Source organism: Triplophysa rosa, linkage group LG9 (genome assembly GCF_024868665.1).
Source record: "Triplophysa rosa linkage group LG9, Trosa_1v2, whole genome shotgun sequence".
Taxonomy (NCBI): domain Eukaryota; kingdom Metazoa; phylum Chordata; class Actinopteri; order Cypriniformes; family Nemacheilidae; genus Triplophysa; species Triplophysa rosa.
Window position 1 is genome coordinate 22,697,360 of NC_079898.1, and position 19,694 is coordinate 22,717,053.

Consider the following 19,694-nt stretch of genomic DNA (forward strand, 5'->3'; position numbering starts at 1 on the left):
CATTCTAGGGTGTGTTCATTTTTATTAAAACTTGCAGATTTCCTCATGGGTTTGTTCTCATTACATACTGTATATAAAGGTCACAATAAAACTGTCTTGGACATTTTGTACCACCACATTATTTTTGTATTATTTATACATCACATGTAGATATTTTATTGTTTTGCCTTTTTCAATCTTCAGTGTTCAGAGTTATGTCTATTATGTGTATATAATATTTTGCATGATTAATTATTATATCAAGAGTGAAAAAAATAACATTTCAATACTGAACTGAAGTGCTCATCCGTGTGTATTTTTGTAATAATATAATATAATATAATATAATATAATTTAAATAATATAATATATTGAGTACCAGTAGTCAAAAAACATAAAAAATTGTGTCCAATAACTTGGCCAAAATAAGACTCTAGGAGGCATTCTACAATATAAATGAAAAGTTTATTTTGTGTGTTATATATGTATATTTGTTGACATGATAAATATGACACCGACAAATATTGTGCCATGTCTTGAAATTGAAAGACCTTAAACTTTTGCATATACCGTTCGAAAATACTATAAAGGGCCGTTACAAAACTATCAGTAAAGTACTGTTTACACGGCAAAAAAAATCACCCACAGGAATTACGTCGCAAACACATAACCAGACGTTCAATAGTAAACAGTAGTTCTACCGTTGAAAGACGATTTATACAACTTTTAAGCTCAAGTAACACACACACATTTTGGTAAGGAAGAATAAATATGAGCAAATCAACAAAAATATAAGCTTTCCATTTTGGCCTTTAAACTCTCCTGAATGCCTTGACTCATAGACCTCCATTGTCGGCGCATTACTGTAAACATGATTTTTGTTTGTTTGTACTGAACCCAGAACATTCCCTTAAGCTCATTTGTATATTCAATTCAGATTTATTTGTGAAGCCCATTTCATAACACATGTTGTTTTAACTGAGCTTAAAAGAAAATAGAGCTTGAATATTCAGCCAGTAGCGAGGAAAAGTGCATGTGGTGAGGAAAAACTCCCTATGGTTTTGGGTAGCATGAGGATAAAACCTTGGAAGTAAACAAGACTCAAGCGGGGAGACTTGGACTGCATTGTTTAATACAGGGTTTCCCAACCAATCCCTGCCCGGGATTGCCAAAGCTCTCAGGGGTCACCAAACGTAAATAATTTGATTGTTGTCTCAATCATATTATATAAATTTGAAGGGCATATCTCCATATGGCATAAATAAAACGTGAAATCTCTATGTACAATCCATTAAAAACCTAACGTATGATGAATCGCTTTATTGTTTTCCTCACTCTTGTACTTTGCTTTGAATAAAAGCATCACCTAAATGTAAATATAAAAACCTGTGTGACTGTTGGAGACATATGAACGGCTTAGGTTTCCAGTTTTATTGCAAACGTGTACAAGATTTCTTCACTGTTTCGATCAAGACATGCCAGCATCTCTCCGTTCACACCTCATGACAGAGTTCATTTATTATTTATCCATTCAGCTGCAAAGGTTTCATAAGACAGTTTAACAAAAACCGTATGACTAAAATACAGCCTCCTTGGTTTTGTATTTAGTTTCTACAAACATTACGCTGTATGCTCCTCTCAAGAGCGGGCTATGTTGGTTTTGGCTAATGGTACGTAACCTCAGGGGTTAACGCCGATTTTGTTGTGTCTGTTGTAGATACAAAACAACATCTTGCGCACACAGGATAAATATGTGCTGTTGCAATAATCTCTGTTGTCAGAAATATTTAGCAATGTTATGAAAGCTTCAGTTCAAGGTTACGGCATGCTGTTGATGATCTGAGGAAAATGTTGACCCGTTCAATGCCTTTGACTCATTCCTTTGCGTTCAAAAGTAATTAGATGGCCACACACTGAGGTCAAGAAAAAAATGCAGTAAAGTCTTTAAAGATGCTGCTTGAAGGGACAGTACTCCTATATATGACAATTATGAATCTATGATAAAGCTCCAAAAATGAAAAAGAGCTCCATTCAGACAAAATAAAAGTACGGCGTGGGTTTAGATAAAGAAGAAAAGAATATGAATCTAAGGATACGTAAAGGATACAATTTGGTAAATTTGCCATACTGCATCCTTAAATGTCAATTGAAATTCTAGTCAGCAGGAATTATCTGGTGTGTATTTATTAAGAATGTCAAAAACATATTATTACTAACCAGATTTAAATCAACCCATGTGTGTAATATTTGCCCTAATAAATAAATCAACCAAGTCTCCCATATTACTTTGTTCTTTGTAAATGAGACATTCCAATTTGGACGCTTACACAGCCACAGCCAATGACAGCAAACACCACATTCAGTGTGCTGATAGTAAATATTCACACCTCCCAACCAGAATTATTCTTTCATCTGTAAGAGATACTTTCAGCACATTTTAATCCCTTTTCTCTTCAACAGCTGAGTACTGGGCATGCGTTCTCAACCCCATCAATAGTTTATCAGGCTACTGCGTCAGACTTCGAACAGCCAGAGATAACTGAATTAAGCCAGGAGATCAATGATATATTTTGAAACAGGCTATGAATCCTGCTTTTACATCACCACAAACTCATCAGATATCTTTTCTGGTATGACTCTCCACGAAGATTGGAGTTACAAATACAGATCTACATAAAAGATATGAAACCCCTTGCTCTAGTAGGCCTATCATACAGCCAGATTGTATTATTCAGGCATGTAATTCTGAATGTAATGGCACCACATTAATAGAGGAATGTGGAAATCCTAAAATAAAAAGGAAATTAATGTATGATTTGTGATCAGGTTTCATGTCTCACCAATCATCAGTAAATTACTGGCAAACCTGCTGCGAAATTACAGCAAAGTTTTACAGTGTAGGACTAGAATAACATACAATGCGGTTTTGCATAATTGACCAGTTGATTGCACATTATCCCCATGTATTCTCCATATTTTATAATTTTCCTGTTTTTTTTTTTTTTTTTCCTTCTATGCATACTTTTTTATTATGTCTCTACTAATAAGTATTTACTGTAACGCTGCTTTGCAACAATGCAAAATTGTGAAAAAACGCTATAGACATAAATTTTAAAGGAATATAACGCAGGTACCAAATAAACAACTAAATGCAAATAAAATGTTGACTTGAGTTAAAAGGATCATAGCAGATTATAGGCAGGGGTGAGAGAGAAAATGATCACAGCTGCATTATATAGGTACAACACTGATGCTGATTGGTCAATCAAAGCATCCATAATGAATGATTGTGAATTGTATGAAAACTATTCATTGCCACATTTACTATTAAAATAAAGTCTACGGCTAATATTATTACATATCTCCATTCTGGCTCAACCTTCGGTGCAGTTTTGTGTCTTGGCACATGTGACCGTCTCAGAAGAAAATCGCTTATGTTGTAGCATTCCTCATTTGTAAGTCACTTTGGGAAAAAGCTGGTAAATGAATAAATGTATATGAAAACCAAATGTCATTTCAACATTAATTACTTTGAGTGGTTTAGTTTTCTTCAGAGTACAGAAGCAAATGTTTGGAATTGTCTCACGGCTTGATCAAACAGCAGAAACGGTTCAGGACTTTCCACAGATGCTAAAAGAGAGAATGTCACCATTCAGTTATATTCATTTATGCATTTGTGGTAGTTAGATCATTCTTCGTTCCAAAAATATGAAACTAAATTGTTTTTACCCGAGTAGGAGAATTTCATTGTATTGTCTAAATACTGTCTTGGCTGTATAGAAAGAAACCTGTAAACAGGTGTGTCAGTGCTGTGGGCGTCACATAGGCTAGTACTGAACCACGAGTGTTGGCTGGCATACCCTAGAACACCCCAGCACCTGTTTTGAACACCGACCCTGCCTCAGGAATCTAACGTTGCATTTAAAGACAACAAACACAAGAGACCTCGCACCTCAGCAGACTGAGACTGCTTTCCTCTCCAAGATCTGATCTTGCTTCACTTTTTATTTTCTCTTGGTGTCTCTCCCTCTATCTCTCTTCATCTCTTGGACTAACTTTTCTGACTAAGTTTAAATATCTGAAATATGTCTTGAAAACCTCTCTGAATCCCCAGCGGAGACAACGATCTAACAGCCTCGGGTTAGCTGTGTGCCCAGCAGCTGAGATACACACCCAAAATGTTATTTACCTGGTGAAGTTTTTTGTGTTTGGCTTGAAGGTTTTTGCGGGTCACTTAGCACTGAATAAACATGAAAAATTCTTGGTTCATGCTTTTTTTGTTTAGACTCGAGATGGAAAGTTTTGCGAGGGACAGAAAAATGAAGCTTTAATGTTTCAATTAAACAAAATGAAAACCAACACAGAAAAACGTCTTGACTTTATTTTACATATATGGATCTGAAATTACAGTGAATTCGGCCAAAAATGAACAAATTTTCATAAAAAAAAAACTGAACGGTTGAATTAAATGTCACCATTCTCATCTATTCTCTTACTGTTACAGATTTTGTGAAAGTGCACACAAATCCATCGCCCACACATCAAGTCTTCAAGCCGTCTTTCAGTACCCAAAACCTCTGTAAAACCAGACCAACTAAGGACAAGTCGGTCTTAAACTGATCTATCAGGGCAGTCTGGACCAGTACGAAAAACCCATGCTGGTATTTTCATTACAAATTGTTAAAGCAGAAAATATGACAACAGATCATTGTTTGACAACCCTTTTACATGACATGCATTTATTGAGAATTTGTACGTGCCTTTGGTCTCCTTACAACCACGACACCGAAGAACCGTAAGCTGCTTTGAACACAACTATGTTCTTTTGAAATGATAATTGTAGGTGACATCTGTCAACTCTTGTGAGATTTTTCCTGAAGCGGTCGTCGCATTTAGTCTTTGTTTTCTTGAGCCACAACACGGAAAATAATAAATGAAGCTTAATAAAACACAGAGAATCTGTTCTGCCCTGCAATGCAGACATCACGAGTCAGCTCAAAGGTTATCTAACATCATCACAAACCAGAGTGGATTCCAATCATCATAGTGATGTGAATGTTCAAAAGCACTTTCTTGAGATATGATGGCATTCATTGTTTAAAGAGTGCGCAGATTTTAAGTCAACAGTGATGATGACATCTGTCTATCGCATCTTTCATCAGATGATGTCATTCGGTTGATAAACGCTAACAGGTACAGTAGGTATGAAGCTTGCATATCATGTTAAATGTTTAATTCACAGACCCACATGTATGGCTCATTAGACTTTGGCAAATATTCTCTTATTATTTTATATCTGCGTTATCACCCAAACTGGTTTGGGATGTAAAACTCACAAAATATAATAAATATATATAAATAAATATGTATAGGGGAAAACCAAAACCATTTGTATAAAATAAATATAACCTTAAAATTTGGTCTTCTCTTCACACAAACCTGCTTCAAAAGACTTTAAAAAACATATCAAATATTATAATATTATGCTTAACTATGATTAAAACGTTTTTTTATATTGTAGTGTAAATCCCATGTTAATTTGTCATGGTTATATTCCAAAATGATAATAAATTAGCTATAATTAAAGGCAGTACAACAATGAAATATAAATGAAAAGTTAATTTGCAAAAACATATAACTTTGTCTTGAGAGGTGTATAAAGTCCTTACATAATGAAGCGTTATGTTTTTATTACCTTGGAATGAGCTATTTCTATCTACGTACACTGGAATTCGCCATGTTGTTTCTACAGTAGCCCTAAACGGAAAAACTGCTCTACAGAGCGTGTTTTCGTAAATACGTAATCGCCTTCGGCAAAGAAGCAAAAACCTTAGCCCCGTGTCAGCCACCGTAGTGCTTCAAAAGGGAGGGGTGAGCAGTGGAGTGAGCAATTCACTACCTCACCACTAGATGCTGCTAGATTTCATACGGTGGACCTTTAAGTAATAGCTCAAAAATACAGCCAACTAACACAAAAACAAAACATAATAAAAAAACATGATTTTTGGAAAGGTTTTAAAAACCGAGTTATTTGTTTTTGCAAATAAACCCTTCAAATATCATGATTATTATTATTTGGGCATTGTGGAAATAATCATACTGTGATTGTCTTTAAAATAATGTCACATTTAAAGAAATCCAAATGGTTCAAATTCCTTCACTGGTTCAACATTGTGCGAAACTCCGACTACAATTTTGGCATGTAAGCAATCATCCATGCCAAAAACATGCACTGATCCCGTTAGCAGTCACGAGTATTGAGGGTCAAAACTGTGCTGAATGAATCTTTTGTGAACGTATTATTCTCGCTAAAGGAATGTAACCTTGCATGAAACAGATGGCCGGGCATATGCTCTCCTGAAAAACCTGCTAACACGCTGCTTCCTGGCAAGATGTGATACGGGTCTGAATGCACTAGAACTCAATTGAACCCGTGACCATTTGTTTACGCCCATGTGACACGCTGAGAGAAGGCCTTTTATGAAGATCATACAAATTACAATCTCATCTCAAATCACAGTTGACGAATATGATGAAAACCAGGACTGCTTTATATTTCATCAGAGGTTTCTTTCATTCTAGCTGTTTTTTCCTAACAACAGAGATCTTTTGTGGCTCCCAACAGGAAAGCTAAGCATCGAGTCTCTTGTTGATCATGATTATAAATGAGATATTGCAGAAACGACAGGAAAAGTGAAATGTTCATAGAAAGTTCATTTAACAACCATCTTCCAAAGCCCTCAGTGTGAGACAGATAGGATCTTGGAGAAACAGAGAACAATCAGGGTGACAGAGATGTCAGGAGCGGAGAGACTCCCGGCCCTTCATGCCCACAAGCATGCGATGAAGACGGTGAGTACAGTTAGTACAAGAGGACAGAAAGACCAGAGTTTGGAAGAGGATGAAGATCTTTTTTCTCCAAAATAAGCCACCTGAGCTGCAAGAAGAAAAGACAGAAAAAGAGAAACCAGTCACTATTTTTAACCTGAAGTCTATAAGTGGACGAGGGAACAGGAAGAATTTGAGGAGTGGAGTGCACTTCGATAGTGTGGATTATATATACACTTTGAGTGTTAATTTGTCCTTTTTAACACTTGCGATTTTGCTGTGTAATAGTTGTTTTACATTTATTTCCATATATATTTCGCATTCTTCTGTGATAATCAACATCTTGTGGTTACCCCAGAAATAAATATATTATTTACTCCAGCAAAGAAGCAAAAACGTGTCGACATCTTAGTTCTGTGTCAGCTACCGTAGTTCTTCAAAAGGGAAGGGCGGAGTGAGCCGTTGGTTGCAATTCGCAACTTCACCCCTAGATGCCGCTAAATTTCATACTTTATCTACTACTTTATCATATATTAAACATTAGTGGGGTCAATATAACCCCAAACATTAAATCATTGCCAAATATTGCATCATAACATGAGGATAAATTCCAACTACATACAGCGGACCAAAGCAAAAAGACATTGAACAGACTGTGAAACGTGAGCTTTTCTCAGGGACTTTTAACTGCCCCAAAGCACCGATCAACCTTAATCATCCTCCTTTATTCCCAACTAACCTACCTACACATGCTGTACCCTCATCATTAGGCTCGTATCCCTGGTTACACCTCTTGTTTGCACGGCACTTGAAGCTCCCGTAGGTGTTTGTGCAGACGGGTCGCTCGTGGGGACAGACGGACGGAAACTGTGTGCACTCGTCTCGATCTGGGGACGAGACGTGGCTCATGGGATTAAACTTGAGAAACACAGTCATGGTTCAGGGAAACTAAATGTGACACACAGTGACCAAACTTGTTTAACTGAAAAGCGTACCTGTGCAACGGCCATTTTCATTGACTTCAAATCCTGGTCCACACTGCACGAAAGAAACCGCATCAAATGACAACAACAATTACATCTTTCAAAGAAAAAGAACACACGAGGAAGGCAGACAGGGTGTGTACCTCAATCTCAGCAGCCGGGGTCACTTCCTCCTCATGTTCAGGGTAATGGATCTCCATAACTTTGTTCATGTCGCCGGGTTCCAGCGGCCTGGCCACGGATCGTCCGTCTGGCCAGAACACCTCCATACTGGTGGCCACATCTTTCCCTGTCAGGGCAGCGAACAGCTTTCAATACTTCATGAACAGTCTGCCTTCAGAACTTGCCCTGAGGCTTAAGAGACATAATGAATGATTTCTTTTCTCAACATACAGCTCTCCGCGGAAAAATACCGTTCGGGAGAGAAAGCCCTCCCAAGAAGTTTCTCGGCAAAAGCCATGTTGGAACAGGCTCGGGTTTGGCACGTAGAACGCAGACTCTAAAACAAATGCTCAAGAATGTGCCGGGTCTCGGCTGTGGGCAGTTCTGTGAGCATTGAGGCCTGAACATGTCTCATTTGATAGAGGTCTCTCATGGCTGACGGTGTGTGGGGTTCACAGACTAGAACGTTTTTGGCATAACGTCCACTAAAACAACGAGGTTCTCATATAGCAGACTGATGAAATCTGTCTTTTGTTCAGTGCTGGAATGAGGGGTTTTATAAATGGCGCGGTGGTCGGAAAGCACTTTAAGAGGCTTTACGGCAACGTCCGCTTATACTGAAACAATCAGATTGTAAGAGACGCAACTGGCTTTAGCACAAAGGACAGGACAGTAGTCGACATGGCAGCTAAAGGAGACTTTCTTGTGGTGTCGTGATCTCCGTCCAAGGGAAACAAACGTGGTGGAGGAGACAGGCAGAGCTTCAAAGGAAGAGGAAGGAGGAGGGAAGGGTGGGCCGCTAGTCTTTCCTTCCATTATAGCCTTTAGTCAAGCAGGAGAGAAGCTTTGACCACCTTCCCAGTTCTTAATTAAAGCGACATTTCTTAGGTAAACAGATCCACGGGGCTCCTGGCACTGTCCGAGCTGGCTCAGGAGCCTCCTTAGACATAAAGGATGACATTTCACCAGCGCTTACTGAAAGAGATGGTTTAACAGAGGATATGCACGCACCAGCAGATTCTGAGTTTATGGGGGTAGGTGAATTGAATCTCAATTGTTCTCAAACATGTCACCTCTGAAGGTTTAAAAGACGTTAAGAGGTTTCTACAGGTTGAAACGAGATCTTAGCAATGTCTCAAAATCCAAAACCCGAATTTCAAATCCCATTATAGGGGTAGTTCATCCAAATATGACAATTATTTCATCTTTGACCTACCCCAATGTCATTCCAAACCTGTATGACTTTCTTTCTTCTGCAGAACACAAAAGAAGATATTTTGAAGAATGTCATTAACCTAAACATATTTCCCCCCATTGACTTCCATTGTATAGACACATTTCTCAAAATATCTTCTCTGTGTTCCACAGAAGAAAGAGTCACACACAGGTTTTGAACAAAATGATGGTGAATACATGATAGAAAAAGCACACTTTAAGATTTTGTGTATAAGTTATGCAATATAATAAATAAATGTTGCAGCATTATAAATATTACAACATTACAATTTTAATACCAATTAATTTAAAAGTGCACATATTTTGCATTAATTTAAAAACATTCCAACAGAAACATCCTCGAAAAGCAGTGAACAAACACACATATTTACAATCCCCCCGGCTGATCCGATGACCACTGATGGCTATCGCTTTGTTTTCACAGCACATTCAGAACCATCAGAGCTTCCAGCTGGCAGCACGTTCCCGCCTCAAATCTGTCCGATAGCTCCCAGATGAAGCCGTGTGCCGCCAAGCATCTGTAAGACGGCCGAGCTTCAGGTGAAGGTCCCGGTCCACTGCCACCGGCCGGCACACCTGCAGGCATCTCTCTGGACCTCCAGTCTATGAGGATATTCAGGAACCGGCCTCCACGCGGAGGATAATGTTACTGCTGTATAACCTTATGAGACCCGAGCCCCCCCACAGGCGAACATGACCGGGAGTTACATCATAATTGTTTCTCTGTAATGAATCAGCAGAGCGAAAGCTTGTTTTCCTGCCGCTCAGCGACCCCGAACATTTCCGAGACTGATTCTGCACAGTGGATGCACTTATGAAATGGATATTTTACAGGTCTGCATAATTTCACGGCTATACCTTTCAGCTAAAAAAAAGTTGACCTGAACATTTCAACTAAAAAAAGGAAATTTTGTTATTTACCACCCTTCATCTTCCAACAAGCCCATGACTTACTTTCATCTGGAATACAAAAATGAATTTATGGCTTTGTTTGACAACAGGATTAAAATTGAGTTATTTACACTAGATTTGTTTGAGTTTAATCTATTAAAAGAATCAACAAAACTGATCTGAATGATGCATGAATCGGACTGTTTCAGGAGTCTGTTCAGACCAAGCAATCACGCAACTTCAGACGATTTGTACTCATTTCATCACTTGTTCGTTCACTTTCACTATATAAATAAAGAAGGGCTTGGATAATCTTTAAAAATTTTGGTAAATGAAAGTAATACGGCTTGGATTAACACAAAGGTGAGAAAAAAAGGCAGAATGTTTCTTTTTGGTGAACTGTTCTTTTAATAATAAAAGAGTTTTTAGAAAAAAAGAAATCATACCTAGTCCAAAGTGAGCCACCGGCTCCATTTCACACAAGTACCCGGACCCTCCATCTATGATGCGTGTGTGGGGGCCATTTCTTTTGGTGTAAACGATCACTTTGGCGCCACGAGCAAAAGCCCCGAACTGTGTGCGTGGAATCACACGGAGCCATTTGTTAGATGAGCCCTGCAATGAGAAATCAGCCATTATTAAACATTATTGACATTATTAAAGTTTTTCTTATATTAAGATATATACACATAGGCATACATATAATTTCTCTTATTTCTCCTTTTTTTCTCCTGTTTCAATTTTTCAAACAAAATTGTATAAATAAATCAGATTTCTTTCCATTTTTATTTTATTTTATTGCATACTGAGGAAATACAAAGCATTTCACTATATTGTATATCATGAAGTGTATGGTCATGTACGTGACAAACTCAAAACTTAAAAAACAAATTCAAAACTTAAAACAATCGTCCCGTTAGTGTTAATTTTTAAAAATTTAGCAAAATTGTGGCAAAACATAGAAGACAAAGATACTTAAAATGAAATAATATGAAATGACAGATGAGCAAGTAAAAACACTGCTGCATGTTAAGTGTCAGACAGCGGTGTAAACCATGGCCTCACCTGCGTGACTCTGTACACCGAGATTGGCTGAGCTGCACTTTCTCCATGTGTCACCAACAAATCCAGCTGTCCGTCTCCATCATAATCAATCACAGCCGCTCCTGTAATAGATACACCTGCTCACACAGGAACTTCATCACAGCTGTTGATACTGTTATTAAATATGGATTTATAATGCCATCTAGTGGTAGAGAGAGGAGAAACAGATGCTAACAGAATAATGTTTGGAGTTGTGCTCAACCAGTATTTCCAATGCCAATTGAGTGTCTATTAAATAAACATTTTTCACAATAAACTTGGACTTTTAGACAGATGCCAGATGTAGGGGCCAATGATATGTATTTCCAGGAATAGATCAACAAAATGCTCAATTTAAAATGTCTTTGTCAGAATAAACGAATTACCTTTCAAATATCAGACCTTTGAATAAAGCGATTTTAAGAAAGCAATTGTAAATTTACTATTTCCAAGACTCATGGAATGGATTTACAGCCTTATATTTTTCACCCCAAATCAATTCATACCGGTTCCTCGTCCCTCCGGTTCTGCGGCCTCCCCGACGTTCAGCTCCTCGATCTGTGGATCTCCGTGTTCTCTTCGTGAAATTCTGCCACGGTTAAGATAAATTACTTATTTTGGCGCAACACAAAGGAACATTCACAGACAGACATAGCAATTTATACAAGTCTCAAAATGAGATATTCATTTACATGAAACTACAATATTAATCCAGTGAAAACATTCTGTCTGGTTGTATTTGGATGACTAATAATCCTAACAGAGAGGTTTCTATGGTTATTTTATACAAAGGGCTTTGCTTTCTGAGAACCAAGGTCTTGATTGTTTGAGTGTGGGATTAGAAACAAAAATATTCTCTGTTTAATGGCACATTGAGTCTTTTCCTAGGAAATGAGTGTGCAATGGGTGGGATATAAAGGGAATTTCCCATCAGGTAGACTTGTGGTCTTGCCATTGGACATTTGGCTTGTGCTGCCTGGGCTTCCCACCAAATCCCCAAAACGAAGAGAGAATTTCAATAATTATTTCCTGCCTTACAGTGCAAATGCTAAAGAAATATCTGTTACATAATCGTAAACTGGGCTTCATTCCCAAATAACTGAGTACAAGTGGTCGTATGCAGCAAATTCCGTTGGATTCCCAATAGGTATATGCGCATATGCACATTTTTCTTACCCTCGTTTAACTGTTGATGAATCCGCCCGGGCAATCCTGGTTCAAATATCAAAGACAAATCTTAAAATAAAGGTATCGAAAGACATTTCTTTCTAGCAAATGTTGCCACATTAATATTATTGTCTTCATATTAAACATTACCAGTAGTTTATTTTGTCATTTGAAATTCACAGATCTTTAAGGAATTTATTAAAGCAATAAGACTACTGTTTAACTTACTGTTAACTGTTTACTTTATTGTCAAGATATTTAGGGCCAGATTTCCTTAACAGTGGAAAATAGCGCGAGAGCGCAATTAAAAAAAAAGCAGATGGGAGTGGAAATATTGCAGCGTAATATAAAGCTACACAGAGTAATATTCAATAAAAGAACAAGCAGTCAAGAGAAAACGATCCGACTCGAACAACTTTGATAATAGTTTTACTTTTAGTATAATATCCCATCTGATGCAGTTTATCAGAATGTAACAGCCTAAAGGGCTCGGCATACTACATTCGAAATCGAAAAACGACCGTCTGTGACCTGATTTCGTACAAAATCTGGTCCAAACGACAATTCGTTTCACTAGTTCGCCGCAGCAAACCAAACAGAACTCTCCAGGAAAGTTCGTGTTGGCCTGTAAACACCCTCGAGCCACCATTGGTCCATGACCATTACGTAATAGGTGGGTGTGTAGTTTGTGTGGCCACATGCGCAGAGGCTATTTGCATACGTCATGTAAACCCCGCCTCCATGGGGTGTTGGATTGTTCGAAAACACTATACCGTCTCTCAACGTTTTCCAGCTTCGTTTTACCCCCGAACGCAGAACGAAAGCGCAATTCGCCTGGACTATGCCGAGCCCTTAAGTCGCTGCTGCTCAGGCGTAGCAGAAATCAAACAATATCATCAAGTGAGTCTTCAAAAAAAAAACATGATCAATTGTGTGGCACGTTTTTATAGCACAGTAGCTATTTCTGGGACAATCATTGTTAAATAATTGTAAAAACTACAGTATATACATTATATGGCCAAAGTATTGGAACGCCCCCTTCTTATGAACAGGTTTGACTACTTTAGTCATTTCCGTGAGAACAAATCTTAATGTTACAGCATATATTCTAGAGAATTGTGTGCCTTCTAATTTTACAGCAATGGTTGATTCATTTTGACCGGTCTGCATAAAGCCCAGACCTGAACCTAGCTGAACAACTTTAAGCCAAACACTCATCACCCAAACCCATCAATGACTTGTACACAAGAACACAGTCTTTTCAGAACAGAATAAGTTGTAAAACTGTTGCAACAAAGATGAACACAAAATTCTTCAAAGCGGATGTAACACACGCAATTTCTGCCAATCTCATATTAATCCTGAGTACCTGTAGTATTGTAGTATTGCATACTTCGTATCTTCGAAGAGTCTTTAGTTTGATCACATTTATAAAAGACAGATACAGCTGTACGAAAACAGGCGAGCCCCTGGAGTCGTGCAGGGGGCGGAACTAAAGCACGAGCACACAATACATCATCGCATTATCCCTGCATAACTGTTGATTCACTATAAGTTCATGTGGTGTACCTTATGCACATACGCACAGACTGTCAACAAAACACAGACATTTCACTCACCGCGTGCGGTTCATGTCCGGCATTTTTTAATGCTGGCACGGCTCCATCTGTCAGTTTCAAACGATCTGCAAATCCAGCGTTATATCCACCGTTTATATTACACCGTTTAAACAAACACAGCTGAATTTCGCGAATCGAAAGAGCACATTGACGGGCGTGCTCTTTCTCCCGCTCTCCATGGTTGACGCGTGGGCGTGCTCTTCATCTCGCTCTCGCTGGTTGACGCGTGGCCGTGCTTTTTCGGGAGAATTGTCCAATAAGGGACTAAGAAAGGTTGTTACGAAACAGAATTTCATGTTCGAACAAAAGTTTCCGAAACCTATAGGAACGCTGGGGGAGTGTATCGAGCACAGAAATACTACGTCATAGGTCCAACTCGTTTTTTGACATGTTGACCATGTCAAGCATGAGAAGCCAGCACATTGTAAAGAAGTCAGAATGCATGAAACACTGTGGCACCCGACCTTTAATATGGTATTGTATGCATTAATATTTGCTTTGATTGGAATTACTGGAATAAACATGTTTATTAGACCTTCTATTGGCGTCCCAATACTTTTGTCCATATATTGTATATCTTCTATACATCATCACTTACTCACCCTCATGTTTTTTTCCAAACCTTTCTGACTTTCTTTCTTTTGTGTATAACAAACGTATAATATATATATATATATAATGTAGGTGAAAAAAGACTAACTAACCAATAAATACCTAACATTACACAAACTGTAACATTCTATCTCCTTTAGTGTCAAAGAAAGAAAGTCTGGAACAACATGATGGTAAATAAATGATGACGGAACTTACATTTCTGGGTGAAGTATAACTTAAATCTTGTAATATACCGGAAGAGTCTGTTGGCTGACGGTCCTCTGTAAGCAATGTTGTTGAAAAAGACCTCCATTTCATTATCATTGTCGAAGTCGGCTGCGATGACTGTACGAACAGGAGATGGCATGGAAAACTTCTGTGAGGCGATGTCCTGATACAAAGAAACAAGGATATCAGTATATCAGATGGGCACGGTGGCACATGGACCTTTATACAAAGCATTATCTACAAGAGAGAGACAAATAAGATTGCTCAGAATTTGTTTTCACATACTGTAGTGTAGCAACACTTAATGGAGTTCTCACCTTTTTCTCAATGAGTTATTGACAAAAATGTTTGTCCTAAAATTCTTGAGAAGAACTAAAAACAGACTTAAAGGGATAGTTCACACAAAAATGAAAATTCGGTCATCCTTTACTTACCTTCAAATCTATATCAGTTTCTTTCTTCCGCAGAACACAAAAGAAGATATTTTGAAGAAAGTTGGTAACCGAACAGCACCCATTCACTTCTATTGTATGGACACAAAACCAACACAAGTGAATGGGTGCCAGTTTCCAACGTTCTTCAAAATAGCTTCTTTTGTGTTCTGCAGAAGAAAGAAAGTCATACAGGTTTGAAATGACAAGAGGGTGAGTAAATGGCGGCAGAATTTAGATTTTTGGGTGAAATATCACTAGTTGAAAGGGAAAGTTTCTTTCTTTCATTAACTCACCGCATATCATTTTAAACATGTATGACTTTCACTCTTCCGCAGAACACAAAAGGACATTTTGAAGAAGCTGGTAACTAAAAAAACATTGACTTCCATTGTATGGACACAAAACCAATGACACATTCCAATTGATCTTCTTTTGTGTGTCACAGAAGGTAATACAGATTTTGAACAACCTTATGGTGAATATTCATTTTTGGGTGAACTATCCGTTCAAAAGGAGACAATTGTTGACATACAATATATAGCCTTGAATGCACTGTGAGTCGCTCTAAATAAAATGCATGAATGTAATGAAAATGATGTAAATGATGATGGAGGTAAATCAACGCCTACAACTAGAAGCTGAGAAAAGTAACCACCATCTCCACGCTTCAGTAGCGCAGCATTGAGTCATGGAAGAGTTATTGAGCATGCCTGCAATTTCTCAAGTATTAAGCCCAATTTTAATTATAGGGCTCATAAAGCCAGCAAGAGAAAGCCCATGAAGTGACCTTCAGCTGTCTGGTTGAAGGAGAGGTGATGGCCATCCCTGGACAGAACCCAGGAGAGGAGTGACAGTGAGTCAATACCGATCATCTAACAGCTAGCGACGGATGAACAGAAAGATGCAGGAAACGTATTATCACTAGCGTGAACAGACAGACTGATGGATGGATAAAAACGCAGCATCTTAATCCTGCTGCAATAATAATGGCAAATGCCACAATACCCCACCCTGCATTTCACCTGTGGAGATCCATCTGTAATCTCTCCCACGAGACATTAACCCACCAACTGACCCCCATAAAACAGCTTCCTCCTGACATTTATCTCACTGCTAAAGGAGCCAATCACTGCTCTTTAAACAGAGATCAAACTGAAGTCAGAGACGATTTACACACGCGCCGCTGCTCCATCCATAACACTCTAGTCAAATACACAGACACCCGCTGAAGTCGATACAATTATCTGACACAGTCCCAAAGCTTCACGTCTAACTGGAAAATAAACAGACAAAAGTTTGTGTTCATCAATTTATTTTGTATCGCTATGTTTTTATTTATTTATTCAAGAATAGGCTTGCTAATGCATCCTTATAACATGATCCATCCATTATCTTTAACACAAATCCCATGTACAGTGCCAATCAGTGATAGTTCACTCAAAAATAAAAATTCTGTCATCATTTACTCACCGTAACTAACTGACTTTCATCTTTCTCTCATCTTTCGTGCAAAACACAAAATATATTTTGAAGAGCAAGTAGAGCGGTGCTGGTACCCATTGACTTGCATTGGTTTTGTGTCCATACAATAGAAGTGAATGGGCTTCTATTGTATTGGCTTCTATTCTATTCTACTGTAAACATTGTTGTTTACCAATTCTTCAAAATATCTTCGACAGGTTTGAAATGACAAGAGGGTGAGTAAATGATGACAGAATTTGTTTCATTTTTCATCTTTAGTTATTTTAATGTGTTATTTGCTTAATAAATGACAACATATTTATTTGTTTTAGAAAACGTTTGAGATTCCTAAAATATTCTGTTTTCTCTTTGTTATGTTATAAGATATACTAAAAAATAAATCATCACATTGAGATTTGATTCAGCATAGATACAGTATCAGTAGAGATCACGAAAAAAAGAGACGTTCCTAACTCTTAATGTCTTTAAATACAATCATTCGAATGCTCTACCAGCTGAAACAAGGTCCAGGTCACTACAAACAATGAAACTCTGATAAGAAAATAATTGAAGACTCTCATCAGAAAGCATATGTTATTATTTGATCTCCTGTATCTCCTCTCAGGAGGATTTAATGATATAGCTCAAGACAAAGGGAGCACGACTTTCGCTGCGTGAGATTACATATCATTGCAAAGATGAAAAGTGAAGCCTACCATTAAGTATACTCACATCTAATCAAAACTAAGGACTGTTATTATAGCGAATGGAAATCACTAAAAATCGTGATTTCACAAACTGCACCTTGAACCTTTGCTTGCGATGGTTGCCGAGCTGCAGGAACAGGCGATGCGGCCCATTCCAGTTTCCGTAGACGACATCCATCTTCCCATCCCGGTTGAAATCTGCTAACGTCACCCCACGGCCATGTTGCATCGGGTCGTCTACTCCTGCGAGAACAAAAAAAAAATAGAGAGAAAAACGTCCCTCACTTCCTAAATGTGTGGCCTATAAAACAAAATAATCAAGAAACAAAGAATCGACAGCTCACCTGCCTGTACCGCCACGTCCGTAAACGTACCGTCTCCGTTGTTGCGGAACAAGAAGTTGGGCCCGTACTCGTTGTCGCAGAATATATCAGGCAGGTACTGACTGACGATGGGACCCACCACGACCCCCCGTCCCCCTGAAACAGAAGACATGGAAGGCCATCATCACCGAAGCCACAGCAGAAATCGTTAGCGGCTTTCCAGCTCATTTCCTCGACACAGGCTCTCGCTGATTGTGCTGACACAGACTCTGGCTCCTCGGAAACACATTACGGGGAGTGTGGACGTATGCATTTAACCAGCTTTCCTCCAACACATCGTCTGCGCCATCACTGTTCTCACTGCTGTAATTCAGCTCTGACCTCTAACTGAATTACAGTTAGTACAGTATGAGCCTGATTTGAATGTTTTTCATTGCACGATTATAGCTTATATTCAACATAGAGCTCTGAAGAAAATTAAGAGACCTCACATTTGAGTTTAAACAGCATTTCTATATACTGTATACAGTATATATATATTGGCCATTTTAGTGTTTGTTAAATTTGAATAAAAGCACCTGAAAGAGTAACATTAAATTACCCAACAGTAGTGTGAAAGTCTGCCAACATGATAAGACACATGAAAACTGATAAAAAATCTAAAATGTTGTTGAACTTTTCTTAAACACATGTAGAAATATTACTGTTGCATTGTTTAAAAAGGAATACGAACTTGTTTTCTTTGCAGTATTTGAGGTCTGAAAAAAATATAGAGCATCTTTTCTGTTATTTTGACCTGTTTCTCCAGTTTTCATTTTCTGCAAATAAATGCAAATAGAAACTATATATTTATTTGAAATGTGTTAAATGATCATTTTACCTATTAATAGTAACTTTTAAAATCAGTCTCGAAAATGGTCTCTTCATTGTTTCCGCGGCTGTATATTTTTAATGCTTCTCAAATGCATGTAAAATGAATATGAACTTGTTTTCTTCGTGTTCTTCAAGACCTGAAAACATTGCATCTTTTTTGATATTTTGACAAGTTTGTGCACAGTTTTTATTTTGAATAGAAATGCTGCGAGTAGTTTACGGAATGAAACAAAAAAAATTCAAAACACATACCTATAAATAATCAATTCAGAAAAACTAATATTATTCCGGGTGGTCTCTTTATTTTTGCCAGAGCTGTATTTTTACGCTTTTCCATTTTTGACCAACTCTAATAACAAACAATATTTTCACATTTTAAAAAGAAAATTAAGAACAATTAAAGGATTTGTTCACCCAAAAATTAAACTTCTCTCTCAATTTACAAAACCATTATGCCAACCCAGATGTAAGCTACAAGGCATCCTTCCTTTAGCTGAACACAAAATAAATAAGTTTATAGTAAAATGCTGTCATTTTATCTTATATGTGACTCATCACGTTAATGATCATGAAAGCGCCTCAATCAATCACTGAAGTAATCCGGATGGTTTAATGTATGTCTTCTGAAGGAAAAACCCAAACAAATGCATATTAGTGCTGAATTCAAATATGGCAGCACATAACTTGAAGTCTTAGTGGTTCTTGTTTGTCTTGTGGCGAAATATCATATGACAACTAGAAAAGACATCAGAGATGGCATAAGGGTGAGCACATTATCAGAATTTTCATTTTTGGGTGAACTATTCCTTTAATAATTTAATAATTAAACCATCAATTCACCTAAAAGCGCTCTTACTATAGTAAAACCATGGTTAATTTTAGTAAGGTTAGGGCTTGTTTAAATCCTAATATGCATCAACAAATAGAGTAAGGCAGAAAAACCCTTGAAAAAGTATCTTCACGTACAAAAGTTAACACAGAAACCCTCCTGCCTCTGACCGTTGGGTATCACCATCCTGTACGCTAGGTATCTTCTGCCTCATTCCCTCACAGCCACCCACAAAACTGCTTTTCCCTCTGAATGGAGGTCCACAGGCCTGCTCCCCCTATAGTTATTAATGGTACG

The 19,694-nt window shown here is 37.9% G+C and overlaps 1 protein-coding gene across 1 annotated transcript in view; it reads right to left on the bottom strand.

Annotated features, from left to right (window-relative positions):
- Window positions 1-461: 461 nt before the first annotated feature.
- The window catches only part of crtac1b (cartilage acidic protein 1b), a 28,738-nt gene continuing 9,505 nt past the window's right edge, over window positions 462-19,694 (bottom strand). Inside the window, exons 6-15 of the mRNA XM_057342889.1 lie at window positions 17,717-17,851; window positions 17,470-17,615; window positions 14,797-14,933; window positions 11,669-11,751; window positions 11,145-11,245; window positions 10,526-10,694; window positions 7,934-8,079; window positions 7,803-7,845; window positions 7,551-7,694; window positions 462-6,916 (exon numbers count right to left, since the gene is read on the bottom strand). Of these exons, the coding sequence (XP_057198872.1) occupies window positions 6,804-6,916; window positions 7,551-7,694; window positions 7,803-7,845; window positions 7,934-8,079; window positions 10,526-10,694; window positions 11,145-11,245; window positions 11,669-11,751; window positions 14,797-14,933; window positions 17,470-17,615; window positions 17,717-17,851 (1,217 nt within the window). The 3' untranslated portion in view covers window positions 462-6,803. The remainder of the gene's footprint in view (window positions 6,917-7,550; window positions 7,695-7,802; window positions 7,846-7,933; window positions 8,080-10,525; window positions 10,695-11,144; window positions 11,246-11,668; window positions 11,752-14,796; window positions 14,934-17,469; window positions 17,616-17,716; window positions 17,852-19,694) is intronic.